Here is a 19730-nt window from a genome sequence, read left to right as displayed (position 1 = left end):
ACGTGTTTAAAAGTAATTGCTGTTGCGAGATAAACACCCGAAAAACGTTTATATTGTATTTCATTGCAAAACGAGTTACTTTGACTAGTAGGTTCGAGACTATTGCTGCTACACCCCTCCTGTCTGTGTCATCAATATAATCCTTACGTAGATATTTTGATAAAATAAATATATATTTTGTGTTTTTTTTTTCTTAAAAACACAAACTTTTTTTAAAAAAATCTTTAACGTGGAACATAATACTAAAAGAATCCGAGTTTCCAGTCGGAACTTTGAAGTGGAACACGACCGGCGGAGGTCGGGATTGGCCAGCAGATTTTTCCGGAAGTCCGTCGGAGCCTGGTGGTGTTGGCGCGAAGGCGATCATTCTGACAAAGAGCAGCTCTTTTCTTGTTTGTCTTGTATCAGTTTTTTTCCCCCCATTGTTATCTCTCGCCGCGGCTAAACAACCAGATACGCCGCCATGGCCGACAAAGAAGGTAATTAAGGCCTTCAGTTCTGTAAAGTTGTCCGTTTTACCGTCTGCGGTGTGTGAAAAAACCGCGGAATGAATGAATCGTGTCGGTCTCGTAGGCCCATTTTGTGTTCGAGACAGTTTTTGAGTTGAACTCCCCGTCACTGACAGCTAACCTCCTTTATTGCGCAAATCAGTAAAAATGAAATGAAAAGTTAAGAAACTGAAATAGAAACAAATATTTTAATCTACTTCTCGCATAGTCGATCTCCCCGTGGCTAGGTTGGCGTGATGCATATACACATCGGTTGACCGCGACATTGTGTTCTCGTTGGTGATGTGCGTGGTATCTGTGACATGTCGCCGGCCCCTTTCAGTGGTTTAATGGATTTCACGTTTTGATATTAAATGCCGCTTTTGAAAGTGGGAGGGGATTTATTTCTGAGTGAACTGGTTTAGCGCCAAAGTTTAGGCTCAACCTGAAAAAGTCAAGTCTTCTATCGAAAAAGTTTTCGCTCTGCGCTTCCTGCGTTTGCCGATACTCGAAGAGCCTAAACAGTATCAGTGTCGAGAATAATCTCACGAGAGGCTTCACAGCCCTTTCCTTTTTTTATAGCCGACAGTTGTGTGCTTGCCGGGTTCCATATGGAGTACGTATAAACGTTATCGTACTTGCATTTCAGTCTGCACTGATAGCTTAACAGTGTGTATTATCTGCTGCTTTTACTACAAACATTATTTTTGTTTGCTATTTTTTCTACTTTTGAGTAGCATAAAAATGCATAAACGTTTTGATGTATGCAGTAATAGCGTAAACGCCTGAATGCTTTCATCATAATTTAAAAAAGTTAAGAGGTGTACAGAGGACGTTATGTATGAAAACGTCATGTTTTGTTATTACCTACGTTATAAACCTGAGGAGGTCATTCGGAACCTCGAGCTCTGTTTGATTGCTAGAAGGTAATTGATCTATGGATCTAGTCCAGGCGTTTCTTGAAAGAAGGCAGGGTATCGGCCTCATCGCGTGGCTGTGTGGTTCGTTCCATACGCCCACTACCCTTTGTGTAAAGACGTGCCTCAGTTTAACACACTCTTGTTCCAGTTTAAAAAAATTGCACCTCCCTGTAGTTTCCGCTTCTTAGTTTGCGTTAAAATTATCATCCCTTTGGTTTTCGTACAGCAGCGTTTGATGATGCCGTGGAGGAGAGGGTGATAAATGAGGAATACAAGATCTGGAAGAAGAACACGCCCTTTCTTTACGATCTGGTGATGACACACGCGTTGGAGTGGCCCAGTCTGACTGCTCAGTGGCTGCCTGATGTCACCAGGTTTGTCCTCTGGACAATATGGTATCTCTTCATGGTGTCAACCCACATTGTGTTTTTCAGTTTTCCGTTCGGCACATAATATTACAACGAAGTATCCTGTTTTCTTGTGTGTCTGGTGCTTTTTCAAGTTCGAATGGGACGAGTTCAGAAGCGCTACACGTTTGCCTTTCCTCTTTTAATTTTGCTAACCAACCTAAATTGTAAAATAAACAGAAGAGCAATAGCCAGAGGGAACGGTGTATGTCTTTTGAATTCTAATCGTGGTCGTGGAAGTGTCCTCTTGAGTAGAAACCTGAATTTTAAAACTTGAGATGGAAGAAAAGCTTTTTTAAAGCCCATTGTGTCACAGAAGCTATCTTCTGGATACCGACGTTACGGCACCTGCAAAAAAAAAAAGGTTTAGAAAAAGCCAGCTAGGGCTCAGACTCCTGGAATTTGTCCATAGTGGTTGACGTGGTGCCGCTTTTATTTGCCGATTTCTCGTGCTGCAGACCCGAAGGGAAGGACTTCAGCGTCCACCGGCTGGTCCTCGGCACGCACACGTCGGACGAGCAGAACCACCTGGTCATCGCCAGCGTGCAGCTGCCCAACGATGACGCCCAGTTCGACGCCTCCCATTACGACAGCGAGAAAGGAGGTGGGAACGCCGCTGGCCCGCTTGAAATTGTAGTATGGAAGACTGTGCTCTCATACGTGCTGATGTGTAAAATCTAGTTTTTTTGTGCGTCAGGCAGGCCACAGTGTAAACTTAGCTTACTGCAGAATTATGAAGTGCACGTGCTGTGTTCGTGAAGTTGAGAAGGCTGTGATTAAATAAAGAAACCGTTGGCTTTTGGGAGGCAAAATATTATATTCTGTATTAACATAATACAGAAACAATCTGGACTCAGTAAGCCTTTATAATTTAGGGAAGTCCTTATTTGCACAATACAGCAGAGCCTGTGCACAGACGCATGTGTGTTGGGTGACTTCACGGGATGGCTGATGCTGTTTCACACAGTGACAGGGATGGAGAGGTGACAGTTTGAGCTTTCAGTCCGATCCCGCGTCCCGCTTTTCTCTCCCGCGCGGTTCACGGGTCGGGAACGGCAGGAGTAAGTCCGGGACAAGTCCCAGCCTTCCCGCCGGCAGCGCGGTTTTAACGAGATTCCCTTCCGGCACTCGGCGTTCCAGAGTTCGGCGGTTTCGGCTCGGTGAGCGGGAAGATCGAGATCGAAATCAAGATCAACCACGAGGGGGAGGTGAACCGCGCTCGCTACATGCCCCAGAACCCCTGCATCATCGCCACCAAAACCCCCACCAGCGACGTGCTGGTGTTCGACTACACAAAACACCCCTCTAAGCCAGGTAGGCGGGGCTATGTGTTATCCTCCCTGTTGTGCCACTTGACTCCAGAGAACAGATCTTTAGCGGGGGACCTGTACTTCATCGAACGCCTGTCATGGGTTTGCTGGCAGTTTCAGGTTTTGGGAACTTGAATTCAAATTCTGCTTGAATAGTATTAAATAGAATAGCAGCGTAATTTACAGAAACAATCTTGATTTTGTCCATCTCATCTCTTTCTTCCTCCCCAAATGTACAGAAGCCCAGCTGTCCCTCTCTGACAGCAGCATGTAGAAACTCCACTAGGTCTCCAGTGCGGATTCCCAAATGCACTGCCAGCCTTTCTCCCGGAACATTAAAAACAATGAATTGTTTTTTATTACATTGGGCGTTAGCTTCGTCTTCAAGTCTTCATAAGGATGGTTATTAAAAACCGCAAGTGAATCCCGTTGCCTTCTCCCTGAGCTGATATAGATACAGTGTGGATCATCTTATGCACTCCATAGCCACGTCCTGTATTCCCCTTGAGATTTATATCCTATTCAGTTATAACTCTTGTTTATAACTATAATAATTCACTGCCATTGTTTCCTGCTGTTATATTGATACTTGTGTTTTTCTTAAAACAACAGCGCCTCAGAGGTGCTGAGTTCTGTAACACTCGTGTCACTGTTGCTGTGCAGACCCCTCTGGCGAGTGCAATCCTGACCTGCGACTGAGGGGTCACCAGAAAGAGGGGTACGGGCTGTCCTGGAACCCCAACCTTAGCGGATACCTTCTGAGTGCATCCGACGATCACGTAAGAGGCCCATTCCTTTTGCTTACACTGTGTGACTGAGGAGTTCTTCGCATTTGCTTGAAGAAAGACATTTCCTTGATGGAACTCCCTGCATCTCATCAGTAATTATCCTCGGTACAGAACACGAATGATCAATGATGTTCAGCAGCAAAACCTGATCACTCAGTCAGCCTGCTGTAGTGAAATATAGATATAAAATAGTTAAAGGTTTCATCTGTTGTAATTAAAATCACATTAGTATCTCTGTTAAAATATAAGCTGTTTAGACAGGCTTGATGGTATAGGAACAAGGAAAAATCCTTGTTTTCTTGTTACTTTGAGTTTTGACAGCCACCACCTCGAGTTTATGTTGATCTTGACATTCCAGATGGAAATAATTATTTTGCATGTAAAGCCTGAAGTGGTTCGAAGTACTAAGTGCTGCCAGCTGAAGTCACATTAGCAATTGCTATAGTTGTTAGAGGGTAAATGAGTGAATAAGCTACCGTTCTTCTGTTGCTTTTTGTTTAACATTAAGTATAAAATGGAAGTTCATGTGAGTGGACCTCCACTGGGTATGTGGGAGTTCAGTTAAAATGAAACATAAGCCTGTTATCTTAGGGAGGCAAGTTAAGGAGTAGCCTGACATGGAGGCTGGCACCACCTGGCTATCAGGATTCATGGGAAGCAGGAGAAGATAGAAAATTCCCAGCTGTGTTTACTCAGGGTTAATGAGCAAAGGTGGCGTAACTGTCAGTAAGGTTAATACAGTTGCAATTTTCTTGCAATACTGCCCATTTCCCTGAATAAGAGCACAGACCAAGTCCCAAGGTACTTCTCGAGAGCTTGAAATTCAGTGTGTGTCTTTTGTTACTGGAAATTATATTCCTGAACTTCTGCCCAGCTTCCAGTGTGTTTATTCCCAGACCTCCACCTGATAAGGAAAGTCCTCCTACACCGTCCTTGTAGTGTGCGAGCTGACACACTTTCAGTCTCCCTCTCCAATGGTGTGCATTGTGTACCTTACAGACTATCTGCCTGTGGGATATCAGCACTGTTCCGAAGGAGGGGAAGGTGGTGGACGCCAAGACCATCTTCACTGGACACACAGCTGTGGTGGAGGACGTTTCCTGGCACCTCCTGCACGAGTCTCTGTTCGGATCGGTCGCTGACGACCAGAAGCTCATGATGTAGGCTCAAGTCCCCGCTACGACACACACCAATAGATACGTCAAACCTGCGAAAGAAACAAGAGTGCAAAAGCTAATAAACATCAGCAGCAACATTATTTCACATAGTGTCTTTGATGTTCTGATGCATCTGAGTTCTTTACATTTAGGCAAAAGAAAACTCATAAATTACAACTTGGAAAAAAACATTCATTCTGAAATGATGTAAGCTGTGATGAATGTGATTAACCTTTTCCCATTTCAGGTACTGAAAGCTTTGTCTCAGACGTTGCTTTAAAGGGGTAGTCATTATTTGTAAAAGACACACTTTAAATTTAGTTCACGGTGATGAGCTTTTTTGCCAAGTCCGCAGGAGGTGGAACCTTGTTTAATTAAAACATTTTTTTACAGCTGGGACACCAGGTCAAACAACACATCCAAGCCCAGCCATGCTGTGGACGCCCACACTGCTGAAGTCAATTGCCTGTCCTTCAACCCCTATAGTGAGTTCATCCTGGCCACAGGATCCGCAGACAAGGTGAGAGCAGATTCCTTACTGATGCCTCATGTCACACAGGCAGCAGGCCTGCTCTTCACCTCTTAATATGGGGACCTTTCATAGGAGAAGGTGGAAGTTTCACTCGTGCTGGGAGTGCTTTCACCAAAACTCTTCAAGCGTGTGAAGTGTCTGGCCCCTGGTATTGGCTTGTACAGAAAAGGGCTGCAGACCTTTTCTGATCTTAGAAGAACAGAAATGTCCTTTTAAACCCTCATTGTGTGATTTAAGTGTCAATCAGATACATCAATAAAATATATTTGTATATAGGAAATATGAATTGTTACCTCAAAATATTATGACTGCAGCTTAAAAGCAACAGCAGTTGAAGACATTGGGAAGCACTGTAGTTTTAGGATTGTTTTTCATTTAGTATGCTTTTTCTGATGCTGGATCTTGTTTCAGTGGAACATGTCTTTACATATTAACTTGAATAGAAATTACATACACCTTCATTTGGTTGTGTTTTGTATTTTCATAAATTCCTTGTGGTAATAATTTTGGCCTCAGATTTCTTTATGCTATTATCATTGCCTTTCCAGACTGTGGCTCTTTGGGATCTGCGGAACTTAAAACTGAAGTTGCACTCCTTTGAGTCTCATAAAGATGAAATTTTCCAGGTAGGCTTTCTTAAAACTCTGTTTTAATTCTTTGTGTGTTTAATGTTTAAAGTGTGTATTGCCCTTTTCCCTCAATTTACAAACATTCAATTGCGGATTCTTTTTTCCTCAACTCGTTTGAATAGTTAATACCCTTTTTGTTCTACGCAGCAAACTTGTGTGACAGCAGGAGTCTATGAAGCCTTGTGTACATTTCCAGCCCATCTTGATCACCGATTAAGTAACCATGAATTCTCTGCCTTTTCCCCTTCAGGTCCAGTGGTCTCCTCATAATGAAACCATCCTGGCATCGAGTGGCACTGACAGGAGACTCAACGTCTGGGATCTCAGGTCGGTTTTGTCAGTAAATCCTCACTGGGAGTGAGCAGCAGCATGTAGCCTGCCTCTCCTCTCTTTCATCAGGGATGGGTAGCCCTGGTCTTGCCGATTCTTGTAGATAAGCCAAATCACCTTTGCTAGGTTGTCATCGGGTAGTCATCCTAGTATCTATGCAATCTGTAAGGCTCTAGCCATTTAAGAGTGGAGTTGCTTATTCCCTAATTTAGATTGTGCTATTAGATGACTTCGTGTGCTTTGAATTGTTTCAGTCACTGATAAACCACCCCTTTAGAGCCTAAGACTCATGTCAGAGATGTATCTCTCAATTGTGTTTGATTGGTCCTTCGTTACATTAAATTACTGTATTCACAGATTTCTTTTGTTTAAACCAGTCTGCATTTACATCGTACTTTTCCTTGCCCACTGCTTCACTTACACAAGGGGAGCCACTTCACCCTCTGCTGAAGTGCAGGGCCCACCTGGGTGACCAGTGTGCACCTGTAGCACCAGAACAGATCAGTGGGAGGGATGAGAAACTATTTCATTGATCGAATTAAGGGGGGGGGGGGGGCTTTAGGCCAGATTAAATGAACGGGGCTCACTTTTGCCTGGACCCTTACTCTCAGCGTTTCAAGGTATCTTTAATGACCGCAGGTTAATACCCGGTTTGAAGGATGGCGCCCCCCAGTGGCACAGTGTCTCCATGATGGGATGTGGGTGTGGAAATTGTTCTCTAGAGAGAACAGCGCCTCCTGCTGGTCCACCAACACAACTGACAGCAGCATGCCGACGTTCCTTGGAGATCTCACGTCCCTCACGTTTCCAGGCCTGACATTGTTTAGGTTTAGACGTCAGGCTACAGGGGGATAAAGCTGCTCTTATTCTGTATATTATGCATTTTGCACTGTTTATTCTTGACACTTTGTAATTTATTTTGAATGTAAGATTAAGTAGCTAAAGGCGCCAGCTGAGGAAGCTAACACGTGCTGGATGGTGTGCTGCAGTGACTCTTCTTGGCAGTTGTCCACGAGTTCGCTTTTGGGTGGGGTTGGCAGATATGTCATTACAAAATACTTCAAAGGTTAAAGTACACTAGTAATTCAATACTCTTAATATAGAAATGCTAACTGTACAGTTCAGATATACTGTATTATCCAGTGTCTTTTTTTTAATCTGCCAGTTTAAAGCTCTAAAGAAATCTATTAGCAGAGCCAGTGAAACATTTTTACAGAAGGATAGGTTATTTTTCACATTCTCCCGAGTGGGTAGTTTGAAAACTTTAACCTTACAAACACATGCAAGGATTCGTAAGCACTGGTTCTTTGTTTCTTATCCTTTATTTCTCAGTTCATTCAGCCAGCACAATCTTAAAAGTGCTAGTAAGGATGTTCAGAACATGCAAAATAAATGGATGTTACAGTAGTCATTTGTATGAGTTTAACTTGGGCACAGACCCCTGTAAAATCTGAAATCCTTCATGTCAGTAGCTGTCCATGGTGATTTACAGAGCTCTAATGCTTGGATTCCCATTGGGTCTCTGTACTGTCTCTTACTAACGAACACTACGAAAATGAAGCCTCTGCTTTTGCTGACATCTGAGAAGAGTAGTATTTCATCACTCTGCGCACAATAGGCCTTTTGTTCTGAGGTTTCTTTGTTTTTTTGCCCCGTGTGTGTATTTAACCCAGTGATGCATCATATTGTTATTGATGAAATGCAGCCTCTGCAAATACTCTCGGAGTGTATTTTTAGAGGTGGGTTTTAAGAGCTGGACACTCTGTTGCACAACGTATAGAGCTTTAGGGATGGGTTATGTTACTTCATGCTTTCTGTGATCTTAAAGGTCCCTATTACCATTTCTCTATTTTGTGTAACTATAGAAATCTCTTACAATTTCAGCTTAAATCAATTTATCAGAAGAGAGAGCTAGAACAGATAGGACATTCAGCTAAAACCCTTCTCTTTTTTGGTGTTTTTATTTACTTGAGACCACAATTTTAAAACTACCTCTGCCACACAGTCTATATTTCAGCACTTAAAAGGATGGAAAAAGAAGTTGCCTTTATGTCAAGTTTTTAAACATAATTCCTCATTATTCTGATATTACAGTGAGTGTAATATCACAAATACATCTGTACTACCTCTAATCCATCTGTCCATTATTTTAAACCTGCTCATTCCTGATAAGGGTTGGTGCGACCCAGAATCCGTCAGCTGTCCACAGGAAGCAAGGCAGAACTACACCCTGAAGGTGCCAGTGTTTTGTAGGACAATTTAGAAACACCGGTTAGCATAGCCAGCTTGTATTTGGAAGGTGGGAGAGCATGCAAATGTCACACCAGGCTGAAATCACGCCCAGGACCCAGAAGCTCTTGGAGCATCGCTAGCTGCTCCACCACCATCTTTCATAATGGTCATTTTTTGCAGTAGATTTCAGACTTAATACTGCACTGGGTCGGAAGTTGTCATCTTGTGAGAAATGATGGGATTTGTCTACCCCCCTTTCTGCTCTCTCTGACCCGGTTTCGTTGTGCATGCTTCCTTTCTGCAGTAAAATTGGCGAGGAGCAGTCGCCGGAGGACGCTGAAGATGGACCCCCCGAACTCCTGGTGAGTTTCCGCTGGAGCAGGGACACTCAGCTTGCGGTCTTCCATGCTGCTTCATGAAAGTAGCTCCTTAATTACTGCTTACGGATTGTCAATAACTGAGGCTACTTATAGCAGAGTTGTGTAGTGGTGCATATTGGATGGGGCCACAGGTTGCTTATCGGTGCCCTACACAATCAGATGTTGGGACATTGTTTGGAGAATCTATTGAGGAATGGGGACTAAAGGCTCTTGGAACACCCCCTTCTCATCCTGCATGTCCTACAGCAGTTCCAATCTGAGGAAGCTGTATGGGAAGATGCCCTCTGTACTCACTTGCATTGTCATTTTGGTAATAGGACAAAATTTAATTGACATCTGGGTGCCTTCCCTCCTTGGACTTGGAGAATAATCTTTAATCATTTTTGAGCCCCCTGGGAAACCTCTGTTGTTAAGCTGGTAATGTTTCAAGAGAATGTCCTTGGGGAGAAAAGTACAGTACGACCAATATAAAGAGAGAAAAAGATTACATGCCGGCAGGTTCAGCAGAGATACCACTGGTTCCTGTACCTGTCCGCTGTCTGCTTAGTAGACGGGGATCTTGAAGGAGCCACAGACCCCTAACTGTGTTTCCCAAGGGCATCTCAGAGCCCCTGCATGAGTACTGAGTGCACCTCCTAATCCTTGCTCTTTACACACTTCTCAGTTCATCCACGGCGGCCACACAGCCAAGATCTCCGATTTCTCCTGGAACCCCAACGAGCCCTGGGTCATCTGTTCGGTGTCAGAAGACAACATCATGCAAGTGTGGCAGATGGTGAGAGTCTCTGTCCGCTTCGGCTTTCTCGCGGTGCTTCACTGTGACCTTTGCCTGACCTTGTTGGCCTTTTTAGTTTGGAGTTGCCCTGTGAGGCTTGACGGTATTTCACAAAGCAGCGAGGACGAGCGCTGCGTCAGGGCAGCGGAGGGGCAGAATGCACTTTTGCGAAGCCCCGGAGCTCCGGAGATGGTCTAGTCCTTTTTGGTCAATCCAAAACTTTTTATATCCCAAACACCCTGTAGCTAAATCCTGGAACAAAAATGTGCACGAGGGCTGGGGGACGCAAATAAGTGGGTCGCTCTTCTGAAAAAAGTACAGACATCAGATGCTGTCATCTCACGTGAAACATGTTTGCTTTTTCAGGCTGAGAACATTTACAATGACGAGGACCCAGAGGGAACAGCAGATGCAGAAGTACAAGGATGAGGAAAACGCAAAAAGCTTCTCCTTTTCCTGTCCCCTGTACTTGTAAGATTACAGACGCAGTGGCATACAAAGCTAATTTTAATTCACCAGGAACTGTTTTGCTGTGGAACGAACAGTGGCAGAGGCAACCTAAAGTGAAAGAAAAATCCTACATCCTGAAGAAAAACTGCCCCTCTTATTGCTGTAATATCAAGTGTATTTTTAACATGTGGACAACTAATTCCTCTGTATATATAGAAAACACAAAAAAAAGAATAATATTGTAATTTTTGTAGGGAAGAACTTTTTATAAAACTGACTCACGAGTCAAAGTTCAGGGGACCTTCTCAGCTGTTAAGGGTTGGTGCGGAGCTGACATTTGCAACACTGAAGAAAGAAACTTGCTGATTTAATGCTGTTATTTTCAGTCCGGGAAAATAACCGAAAAAAATGCCTGTTGTAGATTTATTGAGCCTTTCTTGCCCCTGCAGATTGAGATTGTCTATTGCACATTTTGGTCTCTGTGTTTTTTAATCAATGTACCAATTAATAGTTTATGGTTTTTGAATTAACTGTTAGCTTGGGGATCCAGCTCCCTTTTTCGTTCTAGACCTAGGGCTGACTCAGTGTGATCGGAAGTCTTTTTGTTTTTGTGGGGTAAGGAATTCTAAGGCTTCTAGAAAGGTGAGATGTCATTAGGCATTTACAAATTCCCCGTTATCTTCTGCATTCTTCATCGCATGTTATTCGTTATGAATTGTGGTGAGCATGCTGGTGTGTTATAAGCTGATTGGGCCCCAGTGTTGATGGGTTAGGAATACACATCCCTTAATCTGTATTAGTAAAGGGGTGGTAATTTTTCTCTTCATGAATTCAGCAAGTCTAGCTTCTGAAAGAAATTAAACTAAACATGGAGATTTGTGCTTAAATAATGTTGCTCCGATTAGACGACTCAGGTTTTTCAACTTTTCCATGTTAGCAAAACGTACGTCAGTTTTAAAAATCACTTTCTATAAGATTCAAAATGTTTTTATCTCGGAAAATTAGCTTTGTATTGTCTTTGTGGATTGATTTTATGAGCTGTTCTTTCTACTAGTGTCGTCTTTGTTTTTTTTTTTTTGGGTCAATTTCCTGTTTCAGCATTGTGACCTTTTTACATATGACTTTCCTGTATCATATCCCTCACTTCCCACTTAACTGCTAATTGTATAAAGTGCATTCAAATAGATTGTTTTTTCTATTTATTCTTAACCTGCTGTATTTTTAATAACTGATTACGTCTGCACCCTGCTGTCGTGTTGGGTTTAAGCTTAATGGCTGAGGCATGTCTTTTTTTTCCAGGGTATATACATATTTCAATTTTCAAAACTGCAAGAACATCCTTGAAGCGATTCAGATGGTCATGTTTCATCAGGCTTCTTTGTGAGAAGTTCTGCACATCCTTCAATATGGTCCCTGTAACACAGTGGGGAAAATTACTATAACATAGTTGCCCAGTAAAGGTCAGTGGAGGTCACATTATTAAAAAAGGATCTTGCATTCAAATACTAATTTTGAAGATAATTTGTAAGCACAGATTGCGGTCTGAGAAAAGATTTTTCAGATGATACTCAAACTATAAGGCTCTAACTTTTCATTTTTATGTGCTGCAGAACAAAGCTCATCTTTGACTAACGAGAATATTGGAATATTGTTTGAGCCAGGAAGTTCCAATAAGAGTGGTCAGAGTTCACACACTTGGCTGGACACTTTTATTGCTGGCAGATCTGGGGATGTAGAAGTTAAAAAATTAAAAGGGAGTTGAATGGGCCAAATCTAATAGCTGGGCAAGGATATGGAGGTGTTATGAAATACTATGATTCTTACTTGTAATCGGCTAGTTCCTTTGAAAGACTGTTCCTCAGGGATTCGATGGCTTCATTTCTTTGCTTCTGCAGATGAACTTCTGTTTTCAGTTCCCTGATGCTGTCCTCTAGTATTTCCATAGTCTCCTGATGAAATGAATAGAAGGAGAATGCAGTTCTTTTCTAGAGAAACAGCTTTGGGACACGGTGCCATCGCTGCAAAATCATAAACTTCCTTTTTTTTTTTAAATTCTTGTCGGGGAATTGTTAAAAAACGTGTTGGATACACTCGTGATGATGGTAGTGAACAAAGACAACTTAACTAACATTCACCTCCCCAACCCCCTCTGCTTACATCTTCCTCATCCATGCATTCTCAAACTGAATGGTAAGATCAGCGGGGAAATTATTTTTAAAATCCTTGGCTTCCTTACCCGGTACTGTAGGACGTCCTCACTCCTCCTGCTCCGCATGAGGGCTATCCGTTCCTCCAGGGAGGTTCTCTGCATGATCAGCCTCTGGACTTCCTCCTGCAGGGGCCACAGCCTCTGCCTCAAGCCTGCGGCCTGCTCCCTAGTCCTCCTCAGAGCCTCCGCGCTCGCCTGCTGCCTCTTCAGCAGCGCGAGCAGCTGGGGCTCGTAGAAACCCTCTAGGCTCCTCCTCTCGTCTTTCAGGTACCGCTCCAGGTCCAGGGAGGCCCTGCGGCACTCGGAGAGGTCACAGTGGTCCCTGGCTCTCCCAGAGCTGCTCCGTTTGTCCCGAAGGGCGGCCAGCTGATCCTGGTGGGCGGCCTCGAGCTGGGGCAGCTCCTGGGAGAGCTGGAGGAGCCGGGCCCGCAGCTCCTCCTGCGAGACCGAGAGCTGAGCCACATCGTGCCTCTGCTTCTCCAGGGTGTACTGGCACTGGACGCAGGCCCGGGCGGCCGCGAAGAGCCGGCGCTTGACCAGCCGGGTGTCCTCTCGCAGGCTCTGGCACTCCACCTCTGCCCGGGCTTTCTGCTGGTGGGCGGCCAGCAGCTCCTCCCGCAGTCCCCAGACCGCCTGCAGCATGGGCTCCTGCAGCTCGGCCAGCTCCCGGACCAGCCCGTCCCGCCGGGCCTCCAGCTGCCCCGCCGCCTCGATGCACTCCTGGAAACGGGCCCATAGCTGCGCCATGGCCTCGCCGTCTGCGCTGGGGCCCCCGGAGACCGGGGCATCACTCTGGTCCATCGCCGTGCTGCAGGGCGGGCGGGTCGCAGAAGGGTTAGGCCCGCCTGCAGGTGTCGCACTGTGCTCTTATTTGGAGTGGTGCTCAGGAATTTGAGATTTCAGGAGCCGAATCGACGCCCCTCACTCCGAATTAAGTTTCGGTTTTGTTTGTAAGTGAAAGGGGGAAGTGGCTGACCCACTTGGTGCTTTTTGCTGGCACAGCGTGGTCTCTGTCAAAGCCTTCGCAGATGCAACACTACCAGGTACTGCTGTCGTGGATGTTTAGTAGGGAATGGCCATCATGAATGAATCAGGAATTGGGTCATTTTGCATAGTACAGCTTTGGTGGCTAGAGAAGATTCTGTGGAGTGTATCGATATAGACCATCTACTGTATGTGTTTATGAACAGTATTCGGACATGGTCTCCACATTGCCTGGCTCAGGAGACTAATATCAAAGTCCATGACAGCAGTGGCTTATAGAAGTTTAGAAGTGGCTTATCTCTGCCAGCAGCACCATTCCCACTTGACTGCTCCACATGCAAGAGGTTGACGGTGAAGAAATTTGTGGTCTTGCAGGCAACAATGTAATCCTATTGCACAAGCGTTACAGTGTTTACTCCTGTCTGTGTAGGACAGATTTAGCTTTATCAGTCAGATAAGTTCCATTCAGCATTAAGCTTTTTGTCTTCACGAGGCTGTTTTCTTGGCTATGTTTTTGAACAGAGATTCCTCTGTTGTGGAGTACTGTTATTCTCTTTTTACCTTATTTTGGTCTGGACTGTTGAACGGTACAAAGCCAGCCCCTGCTGCAACTGTATACTTGGTGACTGGGAGGCTCAGGTCAGGGTTTGACTAACAGATTCCTAGGCTCAGTTTAGAATAAGACTCACAGTACAACTTTTCCCATGTGATTTCTCAATTATTTGTAAAAATAGAACATGGAATCCGTCCAATTCTGTTAAGTGAAAGCTAAGCCTAGTCTTTTTTTTTCCCTACATCACACAGCTTAAACATTGTCTGGCATCCAGGAATTGCCAGGCTTATATATTATCTTTTTTTTTAAAATAGGCTTTACACACAGTGACCAAAACGTTAGGGACCCAGGTCAAAGGCATAGACTGTACCAGGTGAAAAATGCGAGACGATTGAGGAGCATAAGAGAAACTTCCATCGTCTTCCGTGGTCAGAGAATTCCCAGCTGGAACTGGTGTGGTGTATCCTTCAATGCGCTGTGCCATTATTTCAATTAAATGTGATCATGTTGGAAGAATGTGATGGGTGTGGGCTGCAGGCTTTTCGGGACAAACCACATCTTGTTGATCTTGCTGCTCACTGAAGTTCAATACGTTTTCTGGTGGGACTGCCAATATTTTGGCCAGTGCTTCAGTTTTAATTGCATTCGTCATCCCTTAGTCAAAATTGGATCTGTTTCTAAGGTTGTGATGTGTGTGTATAGGAGGCTGTTTTGTAGCTGTGTAAAAGTTTCCAAAGCCTATGAATGCTGTGCGCCACACATACTTTTAAATGCATCAAGCGCACATCATCGGGAAAATGCTCGTCTTGTTGAAGCAGGTTCACTGGCATTGATGCAGATAGATTCATCCTGATGAACATCTGTCATCAACAGGAGGTCTGCAGCTACACTGGAAGCAAGTCAAGCCCTACATCTGTGTTGCTTGTTTTGCTTGTGTGGCAGATGCTGTCTGGTGGGATCCTCGCGGCGCCTGGCTAAGCATGTGCCCGATTCCTGAACCCTGAGCCCTGCTGCCACACATGGCCCCAGCTCAGCCCACGACCATTCAATGCGTTCAGGTCTGGCAGGCAGGGCCGATGTGGCAGTGAGCACTCTCACGGCAGAGAAGGGTTCAGGGCTCAGGCAGCAGCAACACTGGGGCCGATGTCATTCATGAGCACTCCAATCAAACTGAAGCCAGCTGCATCTATCCCCAATCAAAAACCGTCTTTGGTTTTGCCAGAAACACACACGCATTTTAAGAGCAAGTTTCTTCTGCTACTCGGTCTATATTCTACTCGTGTAGACATCGCATTCCAGTCGCTACAACTATGAGCTTCTGTTCAAGGAACTGGCTTTAGCCCTAACCCACCCACAACACAAAATTCATTTCAATTTTATACAGCTAGGGAGGCAGCGCTCCAAACTGACTGCTCAAAACAGGTTGTCAGGTGAACAAAACCACTCTTGGTACGGAGTAAATCTTTCCAGCTACAAGCCCCTGTTTTGCCTGTCTGCCGTCCATGAAATACATTTCGATATCGGAGGCCAAGTCACAAACCCTTCGATAGGTTTACTTCAGGTTTTCTTTTTCAAACAAGCAACATCGCGGGGGAGAAAAAGAAGCAGAATTACTGACCTCCGTTCTTCCTCGCAGCCCTGGTGTGTTGTTGTGTGTCACTCAGATAACGCGCAGGCTGGGTTTATTAATAAACAGGGGGGGAAACAGGAACCCCGGGCTCCAGCTTGTATTTTCTCTCCTGGCACGGCAGCTGCACGGCCATCTGTGAGCGGATAGGGTGTCTCGTGGCTGCGGGTGGAGCCCGGCCAGGAGGACAGAACCGATGCTCTCGCTGACGAGGCCGAGCCTGCCCGTGTGGCTGGGCTCGCGAATGTAACTCGCGCGAAGAGGGGAACCTCGCGGCTCGCTGCTGGGGCTCCCCCAAGACTGAGCTAACTGAACAGGGGGCCCCTTCTCCCAGCCTTGGCCTAGTGCGTAGTTCGGTCCATCCGTTTTCTCACTGCTTCTTCCAGAACAGGGTGGCGGGGGAGCTGGAGCCCATCCCCTCCTGCAACAGGCGCAAGGCAGGGTACACCCTGGGCGGGACACCAGTCTGTCAAAGGGCACACACACACACACGAAATCAGGGCTCATTTCCCCAGACGCCAGTTAACCCACCAGCATGTCTTTGGACTGTGGAATTAAGCCGGAGCACCTGGAGGAAACCCACATGACGTGGTGAGAACATGCAAACTCCACACAGACAGCACCCCGGGTCTGGAATTTGAACCCGGGGCCCCATTCCTGCAAGGGTGCAGTAACCACCACCGCGCCGCCATGCTGCCTTGCAAGCTTTCAATTTGAATTAAAAGTCACGTGGCTTCACATAGCTTCAGTAATGGCTGTCTCACCCATCCTGGTACAATGGAGTTCCATATGCTGACTTAATCGGATCTGTTTGCTTAGTAAATACCTTTGCTGTGTAATGCTAGAGAAAACTGGCTTATGCTGTATTTACAGTAACTCTGTTCTGTCTTTGCAGTCTTGATCGGTAGTCTAAGAACTCCATAAAGCTGAACTTGAGGAGGCAGTACAGCCCATTGAACTTTCAAGTGTTCAATAGAGAATCTCCTCCAGCCTTTCCTGAAGGACCCCATTGAACCTTCTTCAGTGGGATGGCAGGGTGGTGAGCTCCAGACACCTGCATCTCTCCGTATTTACAGCTTGTTGAACTGGTGCACTTGGGAAGGATACTTGTTTAAGAACATAATAGAAATCACTACTAAGAGGAGGCTGTTTGGCGCATCTCGGCTGTTTGGCTGTGAGACTTTTAAACAAATCAGGATGGAAATTTCGACCATATGTCTGGGTCGTTTGTTTCGCTGTCTTGTGTCCCTGCTGTCCTTGTTTCTCTGTCCGTCTGTAATCTGACCGGTGGGTTGACATCATTGATACATCCCAGGATCCTGAGACTTGACTCGACTCCCTTCTCAGTCACTTCTCTCCAGGACTAACAAGATTCGGTTTCTTCAGCCCCTTTGCTTCATTCGGAGAGCGATGTACACTTTGCACGGCTCTGAGGGCCAATAAAACCAACACTTTCATGTCACATTTCAGCATAATATCTGAGTAATTACAGCCATTTTGCCAGAACCACTTACATTTGAAAAACAACATCTAAGAACGTGTTGTTGGCACCATTGAACATCATTGATGTCACCTTTTCATCACTTATCATTTCTATAAATCTGTTCTTTATTTCTCTGTTGACGCATTTTTTATGTTTGATATTATCTGTGCCTATTTATTCATGATCTGGGCTCGTTGGTCTACTCAACATCAAGAACCGGACTATACTTAAACATTCTTAAGAAGTTCATTCCCGGCTTTTGGTTTCGGCGAGATGGTACTGTAGTTCGGACGGAAGAGACCAGGATCAATTATGGAACATTGAGACGTATTAACCAATTCTCGAGCGGACCACAAGAGGGCGATAAGGGACCAGTAAAGTGATGACTAGCGCGGCTGGGCAAAACCTTGTTTTAGACTTTTCTGCGGCGTCGGTGTGGGCGCAACAGGTAGGTAAACTGAAACATAACGCCAGAATGTAACAGCTTTTTTTTTTTAACTTTCGGCGTCTTTAACAGTTTGACGGGTACACGGATCACGCCACCGGGCTCTTTATTTTGGGAAATCTGATGAAAACGTTAAACGAGTCGCAAAAAAAAAAAGTGAAGTTTTCCATTCCGCACGTTATTCACCTGCGATCCAGCGTGCCTCATAGTGCGTGCTTTTTTTTTTAATTTGGAGCTTTAGGTCTGCCGACTTGACGGAAGTTAATTATTACCAGCAGGGACATTATTTCCGAGGAAATCGAGCGAGCAGTCGCGCTTTCCCCCGTAACACTGCCTCCGTGCCTGATTGCCAGGTGTGACGCTCCGACATCACCTGCCAAGCAGCCGCGGTTCCCGGAGACCATGACGCCGAGGCAGGAGCTGTGAGTCTCCGGTGAGCCTCCGAGTTCCTGGGAGCGAAAGAGCTGGAGCGCAGCGAGGACTTCCAGCGCCGCGACTACTAATTCCTTCGGACGCAAAGGTAAAGCAACCTGCGGGTTTCGTGACTACTGCTGCTCGGTGGCTGGGCTCGGTCAAAACTGATTCACACGCTCCGCTCCTGGTAGTTTCGGGCGCTATTGTCGGTCCCTGTTTCCTTGCAATGAAAAGCTCTGTTTTCCGCTCACGACGGACCGGGCAGCCGTTGGGAATCACGGATGACCACGGCAATGTGCGTGACAGAAAGAGGAAAAACATGTAGTATGCCGTTCTGTATGAGGAACTCATTGTATATATTAACTTTCTCCAGAAAGTGATTGAGCGTGACGCGACCCAGCTGGAGCTCCTTTCATTTTTAAACTGAAGAAATGTCGCATCTTCCTTGATTACTGGCGCAGCAGTGAGCTTGTAAAGATTCGTTTTGTTTTATAAGGCAAGAAGCGGCGTTACGGGTTCGAAGTTGTTGGGGGCAGTAAATAATATAAAACAATTATAAAAAGCAAGCCCCCCCTTCCCTCCCACCTTGTAAGTTTGAAACCGAAAGAGTCTTAGCTCAGGTAGGGGTGGGACTGCGTTCACAGGCGGAACAGCAGGATCTCTGTCTGAACAGGCACTGCTGCATTCTTGCAGCGGGCAGGGAGACGAGCTCCAGCCCCGAGTTTTCTTTGTGTCTGTGTTGGGAGGGAATTGCGTCCCGTTGAAACCCCTTTACCTTTTGTAATGCAGACATGCCACGTACACGCGTGGCAGTCTTTTAAGCGCATTTTCCGGAAAAAAAAAAAAAAAACTAGATTTTTCCTGCACAGCTCTGGGGATCGAGACCAGGATGCACTTGTGTGCTGGAAGACGGCTGGAATCTCCTGTGTGAGACAGGGAAAGCAGCGCTGCAGTGCTACTGGCCAGCCAGCTCAGGCAGAGAGGCCGGGTTCTTACTTTACCTTGTGGCCTCACTGCCTGCTTGACGATCAGTTCATTTGCTGGGTGACTTTCTCCCTTGGGGAGGAGTTAGTACCTGTATGTATTCAGCCATGTCCTGTGCCCGCTGTTGCTGACATTAGGCAGCACGTTGTCTCGGTTTCTGTTCGCCGATCTGACTGGGTCACAGTCCTGTGTTGGTGCTTCTGCAAGTTAGGAGAGAGAGGCGACTCCCGGGGCTCCGGATCTCCAACAGTGATGTGTTCCTTCCTCCTGTTCAGATCAGTGGCACCCTCTCCCCCCGCCCTGGTCAAAACCTGCAGCCCTTGCAGCTGTTCCTGCTCCTTGCTTCATTCAGCTGGACTGCGTCTCCGCTGCGGCCTGCTGCTCCGGCAGTGGCTGACTCTGGGCAGGTTATGGAAACGTCTCGGGGGAGAGCGCTTTCTGGGCCGGGCTGTACAGTTCCCAGCGCTCGCGGGCAAGCAGCATGGGCGACAGGCGGGCACAGGGGGGCTGGCCTGCACCCAGACCACGCGAGAGCTCGGCCTCAGTGCAGCCTGAGGAGCTGTGGGCTTGGCTCCCTGCTGGCTTGTGGTGTTGAAGAGAAGGGTGAAGGTGGAGGGAGACCGCACTGGGTTT

The 19730-nt window shown here is 46.0% G+C and overlaps 3 protein-coding genes and 1 long non-coding RNA gene across 6 annotated transcripts in view; 2 read left to right on the top strand and 2 right to left on the bottom strand.

The window, feature by feature from the left end:
* The first annotated feature begins 316 nt into the window (after window positions 1-316).
* On the top strand, window positions 317-11584 carry rbbp4 (retinoblastoma binding protein 4). Of its 2 annotated transcripts, none has more exons than XM_088602582.1 (12): window positions 317-479; window positions 1638-1782; window positions 2274-2419; window positions 2956-3129; window positions 3789-3904; window positions 4913-5073; window positions 5464-5590; window positions 6151-6228; window positions 6482-6558; window positions 9098-9155; window positions 9838-9948; window positions 10315-11584. In XM_088602582.1, the coding sequence occupies exons 1-12, from the start codon at window positions 464-466 to the stop codon at window positions 10375-10377; spliced, it is 1272 nt and encodes a 423-aa protein (XP_088458708.1). In that variant the 5' UTR covers window positions 317-463; the 3' UTR covers window positions 10378-11584. The 2 variants fall into 2 exon arrangements, with proteins under 2 accessions (XP_088458708.1, XP_088458706.1); XM_088602580.1 differs by having other exon boundaries at window positions 318-479; window positions 1635-1782.
* Window positions 2613-7652, bottom strand: LOC148649636 (uncharacterized). Its single transcript, XR_015925888.1, has 2 exons — window positions 6983-7652; window positions 2613-5120 (listed from the first exon to the last, which is right to left on the bottom strand). It is a non-coding gene; the product is annotated as an uncharacterized LOC148649636 (long non-coding RNA).
* On the bottom strand, window positions 11460-19686 carry sync (syncoilin, intermediate filament protein). 2 transcript variants are annotated; one of them, XM_088602584.1, is made up of 4 exons: window positions 19115-19686; window positions 12635-13415; window positions 12223-12347; window positions 11460-11811 (listed from the first exon to the last, which is right to left on the bottom strand). In XM_088602584.1, exons 2-4 carry the CDS (start codon window positions 13406-13408, stop codon window positions 11757-11759), a joined length of 954 nt encoding a protein of 317 aa, XP_088458710.1. In that variant the 5' UTR covers window positions 13409-13415; window positions 19115-19686; the 3' UTR covers window positions 11460-11756. The 2 variants fall into 2 exon arrangements, with proteins under 2 accessions (XP_088458710.1, XP_088458709.1); XM_088602583.1 differs by lacking the exon at window positions 19115-19686 and adding an exon at window positions 15763-17514.
* Window positions 17584-19730, top strand: part of nhsl3 (NHS like 3) — an 84118-nt gene continuing 81971 nt past the window's right edge. Inside the window, exons 1-2 of the mRNA XM_088602577.1 lie at window positions 17584-17702; window positions 18053-18219. The gene's annotated coding sequence lies outside the window, so the exon portion shown is untranslated. The remainder of the gene's footprint in view (window positions 17703-18052; window positions 18220-19730) is intronic.

This window comes from Lepisosteus platostomus, chromosome 13 (genome assembly GCF_059453375.1).
Source record: "Lepisosteus platostomus isolate fLepPlt1 chromosome 13, fLepPlt1.hap1, whole genome shotgun sequence".
NCBI lineage: Eukaryota > Metazoa > Chordata > Actinopteri > Semionotiformes > Lepisosteidae > Lepisosteus > Lepisosteus platostomus.
The sequence above is the reverse complement of the archived record's forward strand: the minus strand, read 5'-3'. Positions and strand labels throughout refer to the sequence as shown.

Excerpts from the sequence above, each read along its gene's own strand:
- rbbp4 (XM_088602580.1), top strand. Across the intron at positions 3,130-3,788 it reads AAAACACCCCTCTAAGCCAG|ACCCCTCTGGCGAGTGCAAT; the intron begins GTAGGCGGGGCT and ends GTTGCTGTGCAG. Across the intron at positions 5,591-6,150 it reads CCACAGGATCCGCAGACAAG|ACTGTGGCTCTTTGGGATCT; the intron begins GTGAGAGCAGAT and ends TTGCCTTTCCAG.
- sync (XM_088602584.1), bottom strand. The coding sequence starts at position 13,408 with ATGGACCAGAGTGATGCCCCGGTCTCCGGGGGCCCCAGCGCAGACGGC. Across the intron at positions 12,348-12,634 it reads AGGACGTCCTACAGTACCGG|GAGACTATGGAAATACTAGA; the intron begins GTAAGGAAGCCA and ends TCATTTCATCAG. Across the intron at positions 11,812-12,222 it reads AAGGAACTAGCCGATTACAA|GGACCATATTGAAGGATGTG; the intron begins GTAAGAATCATA and ends ACTGTGTTACAG.